Source organism: Manacus candei, unplaced genomic scaffold (assembly GCF_025592945.1).
Source record: "Manacus candei isolate 608988 ecotype Guabito, Panama unplaced genomic scaffold, ASM2559294v1 h1tg000116l, whole genome shotgun sequence".
In the NCBI taxonomy this organism is placed as follows: Eukaryota; Metazoa; Chordata; class Aves; order Passeriformes; family Pipridae; genus Manacus; species Manacus candei.
In genome coordinates this window covers 25,522-40,141 of record NW_026138164.1, presented here as the reverse complement: position 1 = coordinate 40,141, position 14,620 = coordinate 25,522, and the positions used below count along the sequence as shown (strand labels likewise).

General features: G+C 65.9%; 1 protein-coding gene across 1 annotated transcript; it reads right to left on the bottom strand.

The window, feature by feature from the left end:
- Positions 1–492: 492 nt before the first annotated feature.
- Positions 493–5,334, bottom strand: TEX261 (testis expressed 261). Its single transcript, XM_051770151.1, has 6 exons — positions 5,171–5,334; positions 4,590–4,669; positions 4,029–4,182; positions 2,993–3,060; positions 1,873–1,975; positions 493–1,020 (listed from the first exon to the last, which is right to left on the bottom strand). Exons 1-6 carry the CDS (start codon positions 5,238–5,240, stop codon positions 905–907), a joined length of 591 nt encoding a protein of 196 aa, XP_051626111.1. The 5' UTR covers positions 5,241–5,334; the 3' UTR covers positions 493–904.
- Between the last annotated feature and the right edge of the window lie 9,286 nt (positions 5,335–14,620).

Sequence of the window (14,620 nt, the reverse complement as noted above, 5' to 3'; positions counted from 1 at the left end):
AGCCTCTCCAACAGGGAAAACTTCTCCCATGAGCCATTTTCCTCAGAAACTCCTCCCAAAGCTGCCCCGTGCCCCTGCCCTGGTGGATCCAGGGAATTCCTGTGCCCGTCCTGGCACAGGTTGAAGGTGGCCAAAAACAGGGGAAAAAGGGCATTTTTATGGTTACAAGGAACGAGAACAAAGGGTTCAGCTCCCGCTCAGTATGAATCTTTCCCTTTGGGAAAGGGGGGAGGCCTGGAGAGCTCAGAGCCCTGGGAATGCCCAGCAGAGACCCGGGAGAAGCTGAGGAGGTTCCCATGGAGCAGAGACTTCACTTCCATGAACGGCTGCCCAGCAGCTGGAGCATCCTGGACAGTCCTGGCCAAAGCAGAGAGAAACAGGGGAATTCCCAACACTGAAACCAAAGCAAAGCAGCAGCTGGGTCCTTCCAGGGGGGCAGGGACAGGCCCCCCCCTCGCCGTCCCTTCCCCGGGAACGTCGGAATCCTCCGCATTTATTCCAATTCCTCCTTTCCTTTTTAATTAATGGCTCTGTGTAAACCTCAGGGGAAGCTGGAGCCCGTCCTGTGCCATCCCGAGGGAGCTGCTCCCCAAAACCCCCCAGGCACAAACACCTGGCTGGGAATTCCCACAGGTGACACTCCCCAGGTCCCCGGGCCGGGGCCGGACCCTGTTGGGCTCAGCCGGAGCCCGACCCCCTCCTGGGCCTCATTCCCGAGGGATCAGCAGAGCTGGAGGAGGCAGTGCCAGCCCTCCCCGTGTGTCTGGCAGCTCCAGGCGTGTCCCAGTCCATCCATTCCCAGGGAAATCCCCTCGGGAGCCGGGGGAGGGCTGGCTGAGCTGTGGGCCCTCGGCACAGTCTGGGTGTCCCGGCTCCGTCCCGGCTCCGTCCCAGCTCCCCCAGCTCAGTAGATCTTCTGCCTGCTGGGCAGGATGGCCTCCTTGATGAAGGAGAAGATGAGCAGGATCCCGGAGCGCTTCCCTCTCTTCCCCTTGGTGAAGTAGTTGGACACCACGTCGTCTGTGGGGGGGAATCACAGCCACGGGAATTCCCTGGGAATGCCACTGGAACCAGGGGGGACATCCCACCCAGCCCACCCCGGTGTTCCACCTGCTGCAGGGAGCCCAGAGCCTGAGCCCCCTTTCCTGGGATGCTGGGGGAATCCAGGGAAAGCGACAGCACCCAGGAATGCTGTGGCTGCTCCATCCCTGGGAGTGTCCAAGGCCAGGCTGGACAGGGCTTGGAGCAATCTGGGATAGTGGGAGGTGCCCCTGGGGGTGGAACTGGATGGGCTTTAAGGTCCCTTCCCACCCAAACCTTTCCAGGATTCCACAGTTCTGCTCTGGAGCCAGGCTGGGAGAGCTGGGGGGGTTCCCCTGGACAAGAGAAGGCTCCAGGGAGAGCTGAGAGCCCCTGGCAGGGCCTGAAGGGGCTCCAGGAGAGCTGGAGAGGGACTGGGGACAAGGGAGGGAGGGACAGCACACAGGGAAAGGCTTCCCAGTGCCAGAGGGCAGGGATGGATGGGATATTGGGCAGGAATTCCTGGCTGGGAGGGTGGGGAGGCCCTGGCCCAGGTTGCCCAGAGAAGCTGTGGCTGCCCCTGGATCCCTGGAAGTGTCCAAGGCCAGGCTGGACAGGGCTTGGAGCAGCCTGGGCTGGTGGGAGGTGTCCCTGGGGCTGGAACCAGATGGGCTTTAAGGTCCCTTCCCAGCCCAGCCATTCCATGAGCCCGGGGCTGAAGAGGTGCAGGATGGAGCTGGGATTCCCTGCCCACCTTCCCCACAGCCCCAGGAGGGAATGGGGTGCAGGGGGCACATGTGTCCCACCCCATCCCACCCCATCCCCCCCCATCCCACCCCTATCCCCCCTCACCTCCGGGCTGCACCGTGGAGGGCAGGACGTTCTCCCCGGCCGACAGGGACACGAAGAAGGCGAAGGGGATCAGCCACAGGCAGAAGGTGAAGTAGGCCAGGACCTGTGGGCAGAGCCCCCCAATTCCCACCTGGAGCCCCACAGGGATGGGGTGGGACCTGCCCTGCAGCTCCCCGAGCCGGCCCTGCCCCGGGATGGGGGACAAACCCCCGGCACTGCGGGAAGGGCAGGGGAGCCCAGAGCTCTCTGCTCCCACTGCCACGGAGCACAGTCAAACAGGCAGGTCACTAAATCCTCCCCACGCCTTCCAGGGAGTGAAAGGAAGAGGGAAGAGCTGGGCTGGCTCCTCCTGCCCCGGGGTTCTCGTTCCCTCTAACCATAAAATGCCCTTTTCTCCCACATTTCCTCAGGGGGAGACGAGCCCGGAGGTGCTGAGCCACCAACCAACCTCCCCGAGCCCCAAAAAGGTGTTAAACTTCCTTAAAAGTGTCAAACTTCCTTAAAAAGCTGGGGGGTTATTTATTTTGGTGAACTTTTTCAGTTTGCTTTTAGAATTTGCACCAAGCAGCAGCAATTTGGGGGGGGGGGGGGGGGCAAAGAAGCCCCTCAGGGAACGTGGGCCCTTGCCTTGGCAGAGGATGTGAGGATGTGACATGGAATTGGAGCATAAAAGATAACAGAAGTGAGGAGCAATAATTCCAAAAGGGAAGTGATTTGGGGTCAGATTGTAAAAAAAAAAAAAAATAAAAAAAAAGAAATAAAATAATGTTATTTTCTATTTTTCCTGGCTTTTAGGATTTTAGAAAAAAAAAATAAAAATATGAAAATAAATAAGAAAATAATTTCTCCAAAAAAAATAAATAATAAAAAAGAAATAACCCACGTTTGTGCTTGGAGTTGGCTGGGAAAGCTCCAAACCCACACCTGGAAGAAGAACCTGCAGCTTCCCAGGTACCTGGGAGGGAACAAGCTCAGGAACCCCCAGGGAAGGGCTGCAAAAATAACCCTGGAAGTGTTGGAGCTGCTGACCCAAAAACTGGCATTTCCCTCCCTCCTTCCCTCCCTCCTCCCTCCCAGGAGCAGCAGCAGAACAGGGCTGAGCCCCTTGCCCAGGTCTCACCTCAGAGAACAGGTAGAACTCCTCAGCAAAGAACTGGAAGGCCAGGTAGTGGTTGAGCACGACCAGCACTGCAGGGGGACGGGGGGTCAGGGACTCCCACGGGAGAATCCCAGCCCCTGGAATGGGGACAGCCCCCCTGCCCCTTCCCACAGCCCCACACCCCCAATCCTGCTCGTCCTAAAACACTTGTAAACCCCCCATGGGGTGAGCAGCCACCCCCAAACTCGGGGACACTCCAAGGCCTCAGGGACCCCCAAACTTGGGGTGGTACTGGATGGGCTTCAAGGTCCCTTCCCAACCCAAACCATTCCAGGGTTCTGGAGCCCCTCTGCTCTGGAGCCAGGCTGGGAGAGCTGGGGGGGTTCCCCTGGAGAAGAGAAGGCTCCAGGGAGAGCTGAGAGCCCCTGGCAGGGCCTGAAGGGGCTCCAGGAGAGCTGGAGAGGGACTGGGGACAAGGGAGGGAGGGACAGGACACAGGGAATGGCTTCCCAGTGCCAGAGGGCAGGGATAGATGGGATATTGGGCAGGAATTGTTGGCTGTGAGGGTGGGGAGCCCCTGGCACAGGTTGGGCAGAGAAGCTGTGGCTGCCCCTGGATCCCTGCAAGTGTCCAAGGCCAGGCTGGACAGGGCTTGGAGCAGCCTGGGCTGGTGGGAGGTGTCCCTGGGTGGGATTTAAGGTCCCTCCCAACCCAAACCAGTCTGAGTGGAAGCAGAGGGTGCCCACGAAGCCCAGCATTCCCAGGAAAGCCCAGCATTCCCAGGAAGGCCCGGCATTCCCAGGAAAGCCCGGCATTCCCAGCTCCACACCCCCCTTGCCCAGATCGATCCCAGCCACATCAGCACCTGCCATTGAAGTGCCACCCGGGGCTCAAAGTCCTTCCCAGGCAGGGACAGCAATTCCCAAACCTCTGCTGCCCCCCAGAGCCCCCCGGGGATGACCCAGAGCCCCCCGGGGATGGGAGGACAGGGCTCCCCCTCCCCAGCTCCCGCTCCCACCCCCCATGCCCCCCCCCCGGGTGGGAACTGCCCCCTCACCGCAGGACAGGATGAAGTTGGAGGAGGTGAGGACGATGAAGGGGAAGGTCTGGAGCAATCCAAAGTACACCAGGTTGGTGAAGAGCCCCACGCCCACCAGGAACCCCGGGAAGTGCTCGAACAGGTACAGCCCCACCAGCACGGCCGAGGAGAACTGCGGGCACAGGGGTCAGCGGGGTCAATGGGGGTCAGCGGGGTCAGCGGGGGTCACCCGGGGTCAGCTGGGGGGGCACAGGGATCTGCCACGGTGGGTTTTGGTGCCACATCCCCCCCGTGCCTCCCACCCTGGGAGAAGGTCCCAGTGGGAATCCTGCCCTGCTCCCGGCGGGACACACCCGGGTTCCCCAGCAGGTGGGACGGGGGTCACCCAGGGGTGGGGCAGCACCCCCTGTCCCCAGGGGGATGGGGTGGGGTGGGATGGGATGGCAGCAGCCCCTGCCACCTTCCCTCTGGGAATCAGGGGCTTCCCACGCGCTGTTCCCCCCATCCCACGGCACAGCTGCTCTGCCCTCCCGGGGGGATTCCAGCCCCAAGTCCCCCAGAGATCCCCCCGGGACTCACCCAGATCATGTACTTGATGATCCTCCTGGTGACCACCGTGTACTCCTCGATCAGCTCCGCCAGGTAGTACAGCCCGGCCGCTGCGGGAACACCGGGATCAGCACCGGGATCAGCACCGGGATCAGCACCGGGATTGCCGGGATCAGTACCGGGATCGCCGGGATCAGCCGGGGGGGGCACAAAGGGGACCCCCCTCCCCAAAACAGCACAGGGGCCCTTGGGGACACCCAGGGACCCCCCAGTCCCTTGGACACCCAGGGACCCCCAGGGACACCCAAATCTCCGGGACACTCAGGGACCCCAAATCTCCGGGACTCCCAGGGGCCACAAGGGACCCCCAATCACTTGGACACAAAACTCGGGGCTCGGGGACACCCAGGGACCCCCAGTCACAGGGTCACTCTGAGGGGGCACCCAGGGACCCCCAGTCCCAGGAACACCCAGGGACCCCCCGTGCCCGGCACTCCCAGGGGTCCCGTGCCCGGCTCGGCTCCCCCAGCCCCGGCCGCCCCCTCCCCGGCGCCGCCCTCGCGACATATCGCGACAGGGCGCGGGGCGGGCCGGCCCGCCGGGGCTCTCACCGATGGCCAGGGTGACGAAGGCCACCTGCACGAGCAGGGACAGCCAGCTGAGCGCGTACATGAACCACATGGCGGGGCCGGGCCGGGCCGCTGCCGGGGCCGCTCCCGGAGCACTCCCGGGCCCGCTCCGGGAACACGCGGCGCCGGAACCACCGAGCGGCGGGGCCGCGCTGGGCGCGCCGCCAACAGCGCCCCCTGCAGGCGCGGAGGACTCGGGGCACGGCGGCGGCGGCGGCAGCGACGGGGGGACCCCCAAATATAGAGGGAACCCCGGGGATGGGGGGGACCCCCAAATATACAGGGACTTCTGCGATAGGGGGGACCCCCAAATATACGGGAAACCCGGGATGGGGAGGACCCCCAAATATACAGGGACCCCCGGGATGTGGGGGACCCCCAAATATACCGGGAACCCCGGGATATAGGGGAGTCCCAAATATACAGGGACCCCCGGGATGTGGGGGATCCCCAAATATACAGGGAACCCCGGGGTGTGGGGTGATCCCCAAATATAGAGGGAACCCCGGGATGGGGGGGAGTCCCAAATATACAGGGACCCCTGGGATGTGGGGGATCCCCAAATATACAGGGAACCCCGGGGTCTGGGGGACCCCCAAATATACAGGGACTCCTGGGATATGGGGGACCCCCAAATATACCGGGACCCCCTGGATGTGGGGGATCCCCAAATATACAGGGACTCCTGGGATATGGGGGATCCCCAAATATACCGGGACCCCGGGATGTGCGGGGACCCCTAAATACACAGGGAACCTTGGGGGTCTGGGGGACCCCCAAATATACAGGGACCCCCGGGGTGTGGGGGACCCCCAAATATACCGGGACCCCTGGGATGTGGGGGACTCCCAAATATGCCGGGACCCCCGGGATGTGGGGGACCCCCAAATATGCCGGGACCCCCGGGATGTGGGGGACTCCCAAATATGCCGGGACCCCCGGGATGTGGGGGACCCCCAAAGTGTAGAGGGACCCCTAAAATGTACAGAGACCTCGGAATGTGCGGGGGAAACCCCAAATATACAGAGAGACCCCCCCAAATATACAGAGACCCCGGGATGTGCAGGAACCCTTAAAGTGTACAGGGACCCCAAAATCTGCGGGGGGGGGGGGAAACTCTGGAATATACAGAGACCCCTGGAACGTGCAGGTCCCCCCAAAGTGTACAGGGACCCTCAAACTGTGCAGGGACCCCTAAAATGTGCAGGGACCCGGAAATGTGCGGGGGGGACCCCCAAAGTGTACAAGGACCCACAAACTGTGCAGGGACCCGAAATGTGGGGGGGAGACCCCGGAATATGCAGGGACCCCCCCAGTGTACAGGGACCCCCAAACCGTGGAGGTGCCCCCATCCCCAAATCGTGCAGGGACCCCGAAAGGTACAGGGACCCCCCGAACCGTGCGGGGACCTCGAAACTCGGGGTGACCCCAAAATGTACAGGGACCCACCCCCGAATTGTACAGAGATGCCCCCAAACCGTACAGGAACCCCCAAACCACACAGGGACCCCTTAAATCATATGGGGACCCTGAACCATGTGGAGACACCCTAAAACCGCACAGGGACCCTCAAACCATACAGGGACCCCATAAAACATATGGGGACCCCCAACCCTATGGGGACACCCCAAAACCGCACGGGAACCCCCAAACCTCACACCCCCCCCCCCAACCATACAGGGACCCCCAACTCCGTAGGGACCCCCAAAACCGAGTAAGTGCCCCCACAAGCCTTTCTAGGGACCCCCTGAAACCACACGGGGACCCCCCTCACCTCCAAAGGAACCCCAACACGCATGTAAGGACCCCCACCCTGGGCTGGGACCCCCCACCCCCACACAGGGACCCCAAAGAGGGACCCCCTCCCCACCCCACAGCTCGGGCACCCCCCGGGGGGACCCTCAGTGTCCTCCCTGCCCTGGGGCTGGGGGGGGGCAAACTGGGAGGCTCTGGGTCAGGACTGGGTGGGCTGGACTGGGTGCACTGGACTTCACTGGGATGCGCTGGGAGGCACTGGGAGGCACTGGGAGGCACTGGGAGGCACTGGGCTGTACCGGGTGGGCTGGACTGGGTTGGTACTGGTCGGGCACTAGGGCTGTACTGGGCTTCCTTGGGAGGTACTGGAACATACTGGGCTACACTGGGCTGTACTGGGCTTCCTTGGGATGTACTGGAACATACTGGGCTACACTGGGCTGTACTGGGCTTCCTTGGGATGTACTGGAACATACTGGGCTACACTGGGCTGTACTGGGCTTCCTTGGGATGTGCTGGGCCGTATTGGGTTGGTACTGGGTCGTACTGGGTTGGTACTGGGCTGTACTGGGCTTCCTTGGGATGTGCTGGGCCGTACTGGGCTACACTGGGTTGTACTGGGTAGGTACTGGGCCATACTGGGCTACACTGGGCTGTACTGGGTGGGCTGACTGGGCTGCACTGGTGCACATTGGCTGGTACTGGGCTGCACTGGGCCTGCAGGGAGGATTTTGGGGGGTGGGAGGTCGATTTTGGAGTGTTGGGGGGCCCATTTTGGGGTGCTGGGGGGCTCGTTTTGGGGTGCTGGGGGGCTCGTTTTGGGGTGCTGGGGGGCTCGTTTTGGGGGGCTGACTTCGGGGGTGCTGGAGGGTCCCTGCGGGATGCTGGGATATTCCCTTTGGGGGTGCTGGGGGGGCTCATTTTTGGGGTGCAGCCCCTCCCCGTAGCCCCCCGGGTGCCCGCGGCCCCCCAGGAACGGGGGTGTCCGTGTATGGGGGTGCGGGGGGGGGTGCCCGGGGGTCTGGATTGGCGGGGCTGCGTGGGGAGGGGGTGCGGGGGACACTCGTGTGTGCCGTGCCTGTATGGGGGGCGCGGGGGGGTGCCCGGGGGTCTGGATTGGCGGGGGGTGCGTGGGGAGGGGGTGCGGGGGACACTCGTGTGTGCCGTGCCCGTGCGGGGGGCGCGGGGGGGTCCCGCGTGTGTGCGGGGTGGGGCGGGCAGGGGACAGTGCGGGGCCGCCCCGCGCCCCCCCCGCGGCCCTGGCACGGCTGGCACCGCTGACCCGGGGGGCTGTGACTGCCCGGAGACCCCATAAAAGGGGGGGAGCTGCAGCTGGACCCCCCCACAAACACACAGTCCGGGAGAGAGAGTTGGGGGGAAAATGGGGGGGCAGGAGGGGGGACAGGTACAGGGGTGGGGCAGGGGTGGGAGTGGGTCAGGGATGGTTCCGATGTGGGTACAGGTGGAGATGTGGGTACAGGGGTGGCTCAGGGATGGGTACAGGTGTAGGTGTGGGTACAGGGGTGGTTCAGGGACGGTTCAGGGGTGGTTCAGGTGTGGGTGTGGGTACAGGGGTGGTTCAGGTGTGGGTACAGGGGTGGTTCAGGGGTGGGTGTGGGTACAGGGGTGGTTCAGGGGTGGGTACAGGGGTGGTTCAGGGGTGGATGTGGGTACAGGGGTGGTTCAGGGGTGGGTACAGGTGTAGGTGTGGGTACAGGGGTGGTTCAGGTGTAGGTGTGGGTACAGGGGTGGTTCAGGGGTGGGTACAGGTGTAGGTGTGGATACAGGGGTGGTTCAGGGACGGTTCAGGGGTGGGTACAGGTGTAGGTGTGGGTACAGGGGTGGTTCAGGTGTAGGTGTGGGTACAGGGGTGGTTCAGGGGTGGGTACAGGGATGGTTCAGGTGTGGGTACAGGGGTGGTTCAGGGGTGGGTACAGGGGTGGCTCAGGTGTGGGTGTGGCCGCGTCCCCTGGGGACCCCGTTCGGCTCCTCTCCTCCCCTGGCTGGGCACTGAGCACCCCGTGTCGCCTGTGGGGTCCCGCCCTGCTCCCTGCTCTGCTCCTGCCCATTTCCAGACCCGCCCTGGGCCCGGGAACGCCGCGTAAATCCCTGGAAGCTGCTGGGGAGCCCTTTGGAATGAGGACACCGCGGGGCTGGGGGGCTCGGGTCCGGAGTGGGGGCAGCAGAGCCTGCCGTGCCCTGGGCCGGGGACCCCTCCCCGTGTCCCCTCAGCCTCTCCCCATGTCCCCCCAGCCTCTCCCGTGTCCCCCCGCTCCGAGGTTTCCCATTTTCCCCACGAATCCCCCTTTTCTGCCCCCTTGGGGAGCCACCAAACCCAGGCACCCCGAGTACCTGAAGCACCGCGGGCACCCCAAGGCACCCCGGCACGCTGAGCTCCCCAGGTACCCCACCAGGGTGGTCCTCACCCCCACAGCCCCCCCGCCGCCTCCCCCCGGGGCCCCCCCGGCCGCGGCCCCCCAGCCAAGCCCCCAGGCCCCCCCCAGGTCGCTGTGTGTCCGTCCCGGCCCTCGGGGACACCTTCCCGGCGGTGCCGGATCCGTGCCTGGCCGAGGGGCTTTGGGACCCCCCGGGTGCCGCCGCGGGGGTGCGGGCGCTGCCCCCGGGGCTGGGCTGTGCGGGGGCTATTTTTAGGGATTTCTTTTCCCTTTTTATTTTGTTTTCCCGGTTCAATCCAGCAGCCAAAGGCCCGTGAAGCCGCTCCCGCGCCCCGCCGGGAGCTGCCCGCGCTGCCGGCGCGCCCAGGCGCGAGTAATGTGCGAGAGCACCCCGGGAGCGGGCGCGACCGGCGCTTCCCGTCTCTTTTCCAGCTCTTTATGTATTTGACAGAGCTTTTTGCTGCTGCCCCCGCTCCCTCACACCCCTCCGGCTCCCCCTCCCTCCCTCTACCCCCCCCCCTCCCTGCCCGCAGGGCACAGGGCACCCCAATTCTGCTGCCCCCCGGCACCCCCGGGTTTGGGGGTTCTCTCTCCCCGCAGCCCCTCTGCATCCTCAGGGACCGGGCTGGGGGTCCCCCCCCTTCCAAGGATCCCCACGAATCCTGTCTGTCACCCCCCAGCTCTGTGCCCCCCCTCTGCCATGGGCTGGGGGTTCTCTCCCTCTCCAGCCCTGCTCATTCCCACGGGTGGGATTTGCCCCCCAGACATCCCACACGGATGGGATTTTCCCCCAACCCCCCTCCTCCCCCAGCTCTGGATGGGATTTTGACCCCCAAATCCTGAGCACCTCCATGGATGGCGTTTTGTGCCTCAATCCCCGACCACCCCCAGGGATGGGATTTGCACCCCCAGCCCCCCTGGATGGAGTTTCCTTCCCTCTCCCCCCCCCCAGCCATGACTTTTGTCCTCCCCACCCTCACACTGCCCACCTCATCGGTCCTCCCCCACCCCACACACCTTCCCCCGGCCCGCCGGGTCTGGGGGGGCAGCCAGGAAAGGGGGTGAGGAAGGATGGGGGTCAGGGAGGAAAGGGGGGCAGTCAGGAAGGGTGGGGGACAGTCAGGAACGGGAGGGGGGGTCAGTTAGGAAGAGGGATCAGTCAGGGAAGATTGGGATCAATCAGGGATGAGGGGATCGATCAGGAAGGATGGGGGGCAGTCAGGAAGGGTGGGGGGCAGTCAGGAAGGATGGGGATCAATCAGGGATGAGGGGATCAATGAGGAAGGATAGGGGGCAGTCAGGAAGGACGAGGATCAATCAGGAAGGAGGATCAATCAGGAAGGGTGGGGGGCAGTCAGGAAGGATGGGGGACAGTCAGGAAGGATGGGGATCAATCAGGAAGGATGGGGGGCAGTCAGGAAGGACGAGGATCAATCAGGAAGGACAGGGGGCAGGCAGGATGAGGGGGGGTCAGTCAGAGCGGGGGGGCAGCGGCTGGCGGGGCCCGGCCCCATTCCTTATGCATCCGTGCGCTGATGCAGCCTGACAGCCCGGGTGCATTTGGTACCTCGCACATCCCGGCCGGAGCCTCCTGCTATTTTGGTTGATGCTAATTTGCTCCGTGTTGGGCTGCGGTTCACGCTCCGGTCAGCCCTGCCTGATACTATATTCCCGTTTGTTCCGGGAAAGGTTCTCCTGTCAGCTCCCCTTAGCCTTGACGTGCTCCCCGAACTGTGAATGCAACGCAGCCGGGGACCGGCCATGTGAGCCCGGCGGCTCCGCGGCGCGGGGGCCGGGGCGGGGAGCGGGGGGCTCCCGCTGCCAGAGCCCCCGGGGCAGCGGGGCTGGGGGAGGGCAGAGGCGAGGGGACCCCCGAGCGGGGGGCACCCCGTTACCAGCGCCCCCCGAGCGCTGAGGAGAGAAGAGGCGATGGGGCCCCTGCTCTGCTCCCCCAGAGCGCCGAGGCGATGGGACCCCCGAACGGGGGGCACCCCAATCCCACAGACCCCGGATCACCACAGCTCGGGGAGGGCAGAGGCCAGGGGACCCCCGAACGGGGGGCACCCCAATCCCACAGACCCCAGATCGCCACAGCTCGGGGAGGGCAGAGGCCAGGGGACCCCCGAACGGGGGACACGCCCCTGCCCTCGCCCCCAGGTCGCCACAGCAAGGGGAGGGGAGAGGCGAGGGGACCCCGGGGTGGGGGTTTGGGGGTCCCAGTGGCAGGGGAGCTGTGAGAGCTGTAGGTACCGGTATGATACTCCCCCCCCGCACCCCTGAACCTGCCCCCCCGCCCCAGTGCCCCACACATGGCACCAGCATGTCCCCGTCAGGCCCTGGGGGAGCTGTCCCCGGGGTGCTGTCCCCCCTCGGTGGGGGTTCGGGGGTCCCATCTCCCATCAGTGAGGGTTCAGGGGTCCCGTCTCCCCTCGGCCAGGGTTTGAGGGTCCCATCTTCCCTTGGTGGGTTTTGGGGGTCCCCATTTCCCCCTTGGCTGGGGTTCAGCGGTCCCATCTTCCTTTGGCTGAGGTTTGGGGGTCCCACCTCCCCTTGGTGGCAGTTCAAATGTCCCGTCTCCCCTCAGACGAGGTTTGGGGTTTCCATCTCCCCTCGATGAGGGTTCACGGGTCCCCTCTCCCTTTGGACAAGCTTTGGGGGGCTCAGGGGTTATATGAGCTCCTTGGTGGGAGCTCAGGGGTCCCGTTTCCCCTCGGTGGGGTTCAGGGGCTCCATCTCCCCTTGGTGGGGTTCAGGGGCTCCATCTCCCCTCAGTGGGGGTTCGGGGGTCCCGTCTCCCCCCGATGCTCTGCGCTGCCGCCGCCGCCTCTCCCTGCCGGGCTCTCCCGAGCTTGGACTACCCTCTAGTTCCCGGCTGGCGGGGACAACACGGGGACCTCCCGGGGTGGCTCCTCGGCAGGACCCCCGGATGCCCACCCGGCGGGATCCCCCCGGGTGACACCCCCGAGAGGCTCCGGGGCCACCGTCCCTCGGTGCGGGGACACGGGCACGGGGACAGCGCATCGTCACCCCCTTGGGTCCCCTTCCCCGAGACCCCCGAGGGTGGGGGGTGCTGGGGTGACCCCGTGCGTGGGGGCAGTGCCCCCAACCCCAAACACCCCTCGGAGCGGGTGTCCCGGGGGGAGCACCCCCTCGGCACAGCACCCCGACCCCCGCACCCCCCAGCCCGGCAGGACTCGGGGACGCCGCGGGGTCCCTCCCCACCGCCACGGGGGCTGGGCAGGACCAGGACCTCCCCGGCGACCCCAACCCCCCGTGGGCAGCCCCCGGGTGCCGGGCCGGGGGGGCCGAGGGGGCCGGGGGCTGCGTCAGCGGGGGATTAGCGGGGCCGGGATCCGCCTGAGCCCGTGATCCCGCTTAGTCCGGGGGCCCCCGCGCCCGCCCGGAGGGGGCTTAGCGGCCCCTGACGCCACCCGAAGCCGTCACCGGCTCCCCGACCCCCGGAGGGACGTGGGGACACAGAGAGGAGGTGGCGGAGCCGGCGTCGCCCGCGGGCTGTCCCCCAAATCCTCGCCCGTGCAGGGTCCGGGGGTCCCTTGCTTCAGGGGGCGATTCTCAGGTGGCTGGTGCGGGGCCGGGACCCTCCTGCCCACCCTACTCGGGCTCTGCACCCACGGGGGGGGGAGGAAGGAGCTTTTTAGGGCCAACCCCCGCCCCCCGGTGTGGTACCCCGAGACCTCGCCCCCCGCGCTGGCTCTGGGCTCATTCCCGGCTCCGGGGGAGTCCCGGGGGAGCCCCGGCCCGGCCCGGCCCGTCCCGGCGCACACCCGGCGGGAGGAGCGGGCCCGGCACCCCCGGGTCAGCGGGCCACGGCCAGCGCGGGGCCACCAGCCGGGCGACGCCAGCCCGGCGACACCAGCGCGGCTCCAAATCCCTCCTGTGAGCCGGAAAAATCCCTCCTCGGGAGTTTATTAACTCGTTTTCAGCGCCGGCCCCGCGGCGGCCGCGCGGCACCGAAGTAGGTCAGGCGTGTGCCACGACCCCACGAGTGACCCCACGGGTGACCCCACGGGGGTGGGGGGGCCACGGGGCCGGCCGGTCCCCCCCCGCGTCACCCCCCGCTCGGGGACGCGGCACGGGCGGGGGGTGACACGTTGGCGGCCGCGCGTCCCCGCCGGGTGCGGGCACGCGGCTCCCCACGCGTGTGCGCGGCCACGTGAGCCCCGCACATGTGTGTGCGCGCGGGTCCGGGCGGGGGGGACACTGAGGCACAGGGGGGACACTGAGGCACGAAGGGGGGACACTGAGGCACGAAGGGGGGGGGTCTGCCCCAAAGGGCTCGGGGGGATCCTCCCCACCCCCCCCGCTGCCGGCAATAAGATCAATTAGCGCAGCAGCGATCGGGGTTAACGAGCGGCTCCCGCCCCCAGCAGACCCCCCCCGGCCCCAGCAATGCTCTGCCTCCGGGGAGGAGCCCCGGGACCCCGAGCCCCCCTCCCTGGCCCCGAGCCCCCCCCGGCACCGGGACCCCCGCGCTGGGGGATTCGAGGTTCCCGGGGCCGAGCGGGGTGGGGCCGGGGCTGCGAAATGCTGAGTCGGCAAAACTGCTTCGGCGGAGGGCGGGGTGGGGGTAGGAGGGGTGGGGGTCCGGTCTGGGGGTGATGGGCACCCCCTCAGCATCTCCCCTGGGCTGGGGGAGCCTGGATCTGGATCCGTGCCTGTCCATATCCCTGCCCCTATCCCAATCCTCATCCCTACTCCTGTCTCCATCTCTGTGCCCGTCCTCTATCCCCACCCCATCCCCAACCCTGGACTCATCCAGAGCCCCTCCCCATCCCCATTCCAATCCCTGGCGCCATCCCCATCCCCATCCCTGCCCCTATTCCTGTCCCCATCCTTATCCATGTCCCCATCCCCGTCCCCCCCCCATTGCTACCCCCAACCCTGTCCCTGTCCCCATCCCATCCTCGTCCTCATCCCCATCTCTGTCCCTATCCCTGTTCCCATCCTTCTGTCCTTATCAGTGTCCCTCTCCCTGTCCCCATCCCCATCCCTGTCCCCATTCCCATCCCCACCCCTATTCCCATCCCTGTCCCCCTTCTCTCTCTGCATCCCTGTCCCTGCCCCATTCCATCCCTGTCCCTATCACTATCCCTGTCCCTGCCCCATTCCATCCCTGTCCCTATCACTATCCCTGTCCCTGCCCCATTCCATCCCTGTCTCTGCCCCATTCCATCCCTGTCCCTGTTCCTGTCCCCATTCCATCCCTGTCCCTATCGCTCTCCCTGTCCCTGCCCCATTCCATCCCCATCCCTGTCCCATT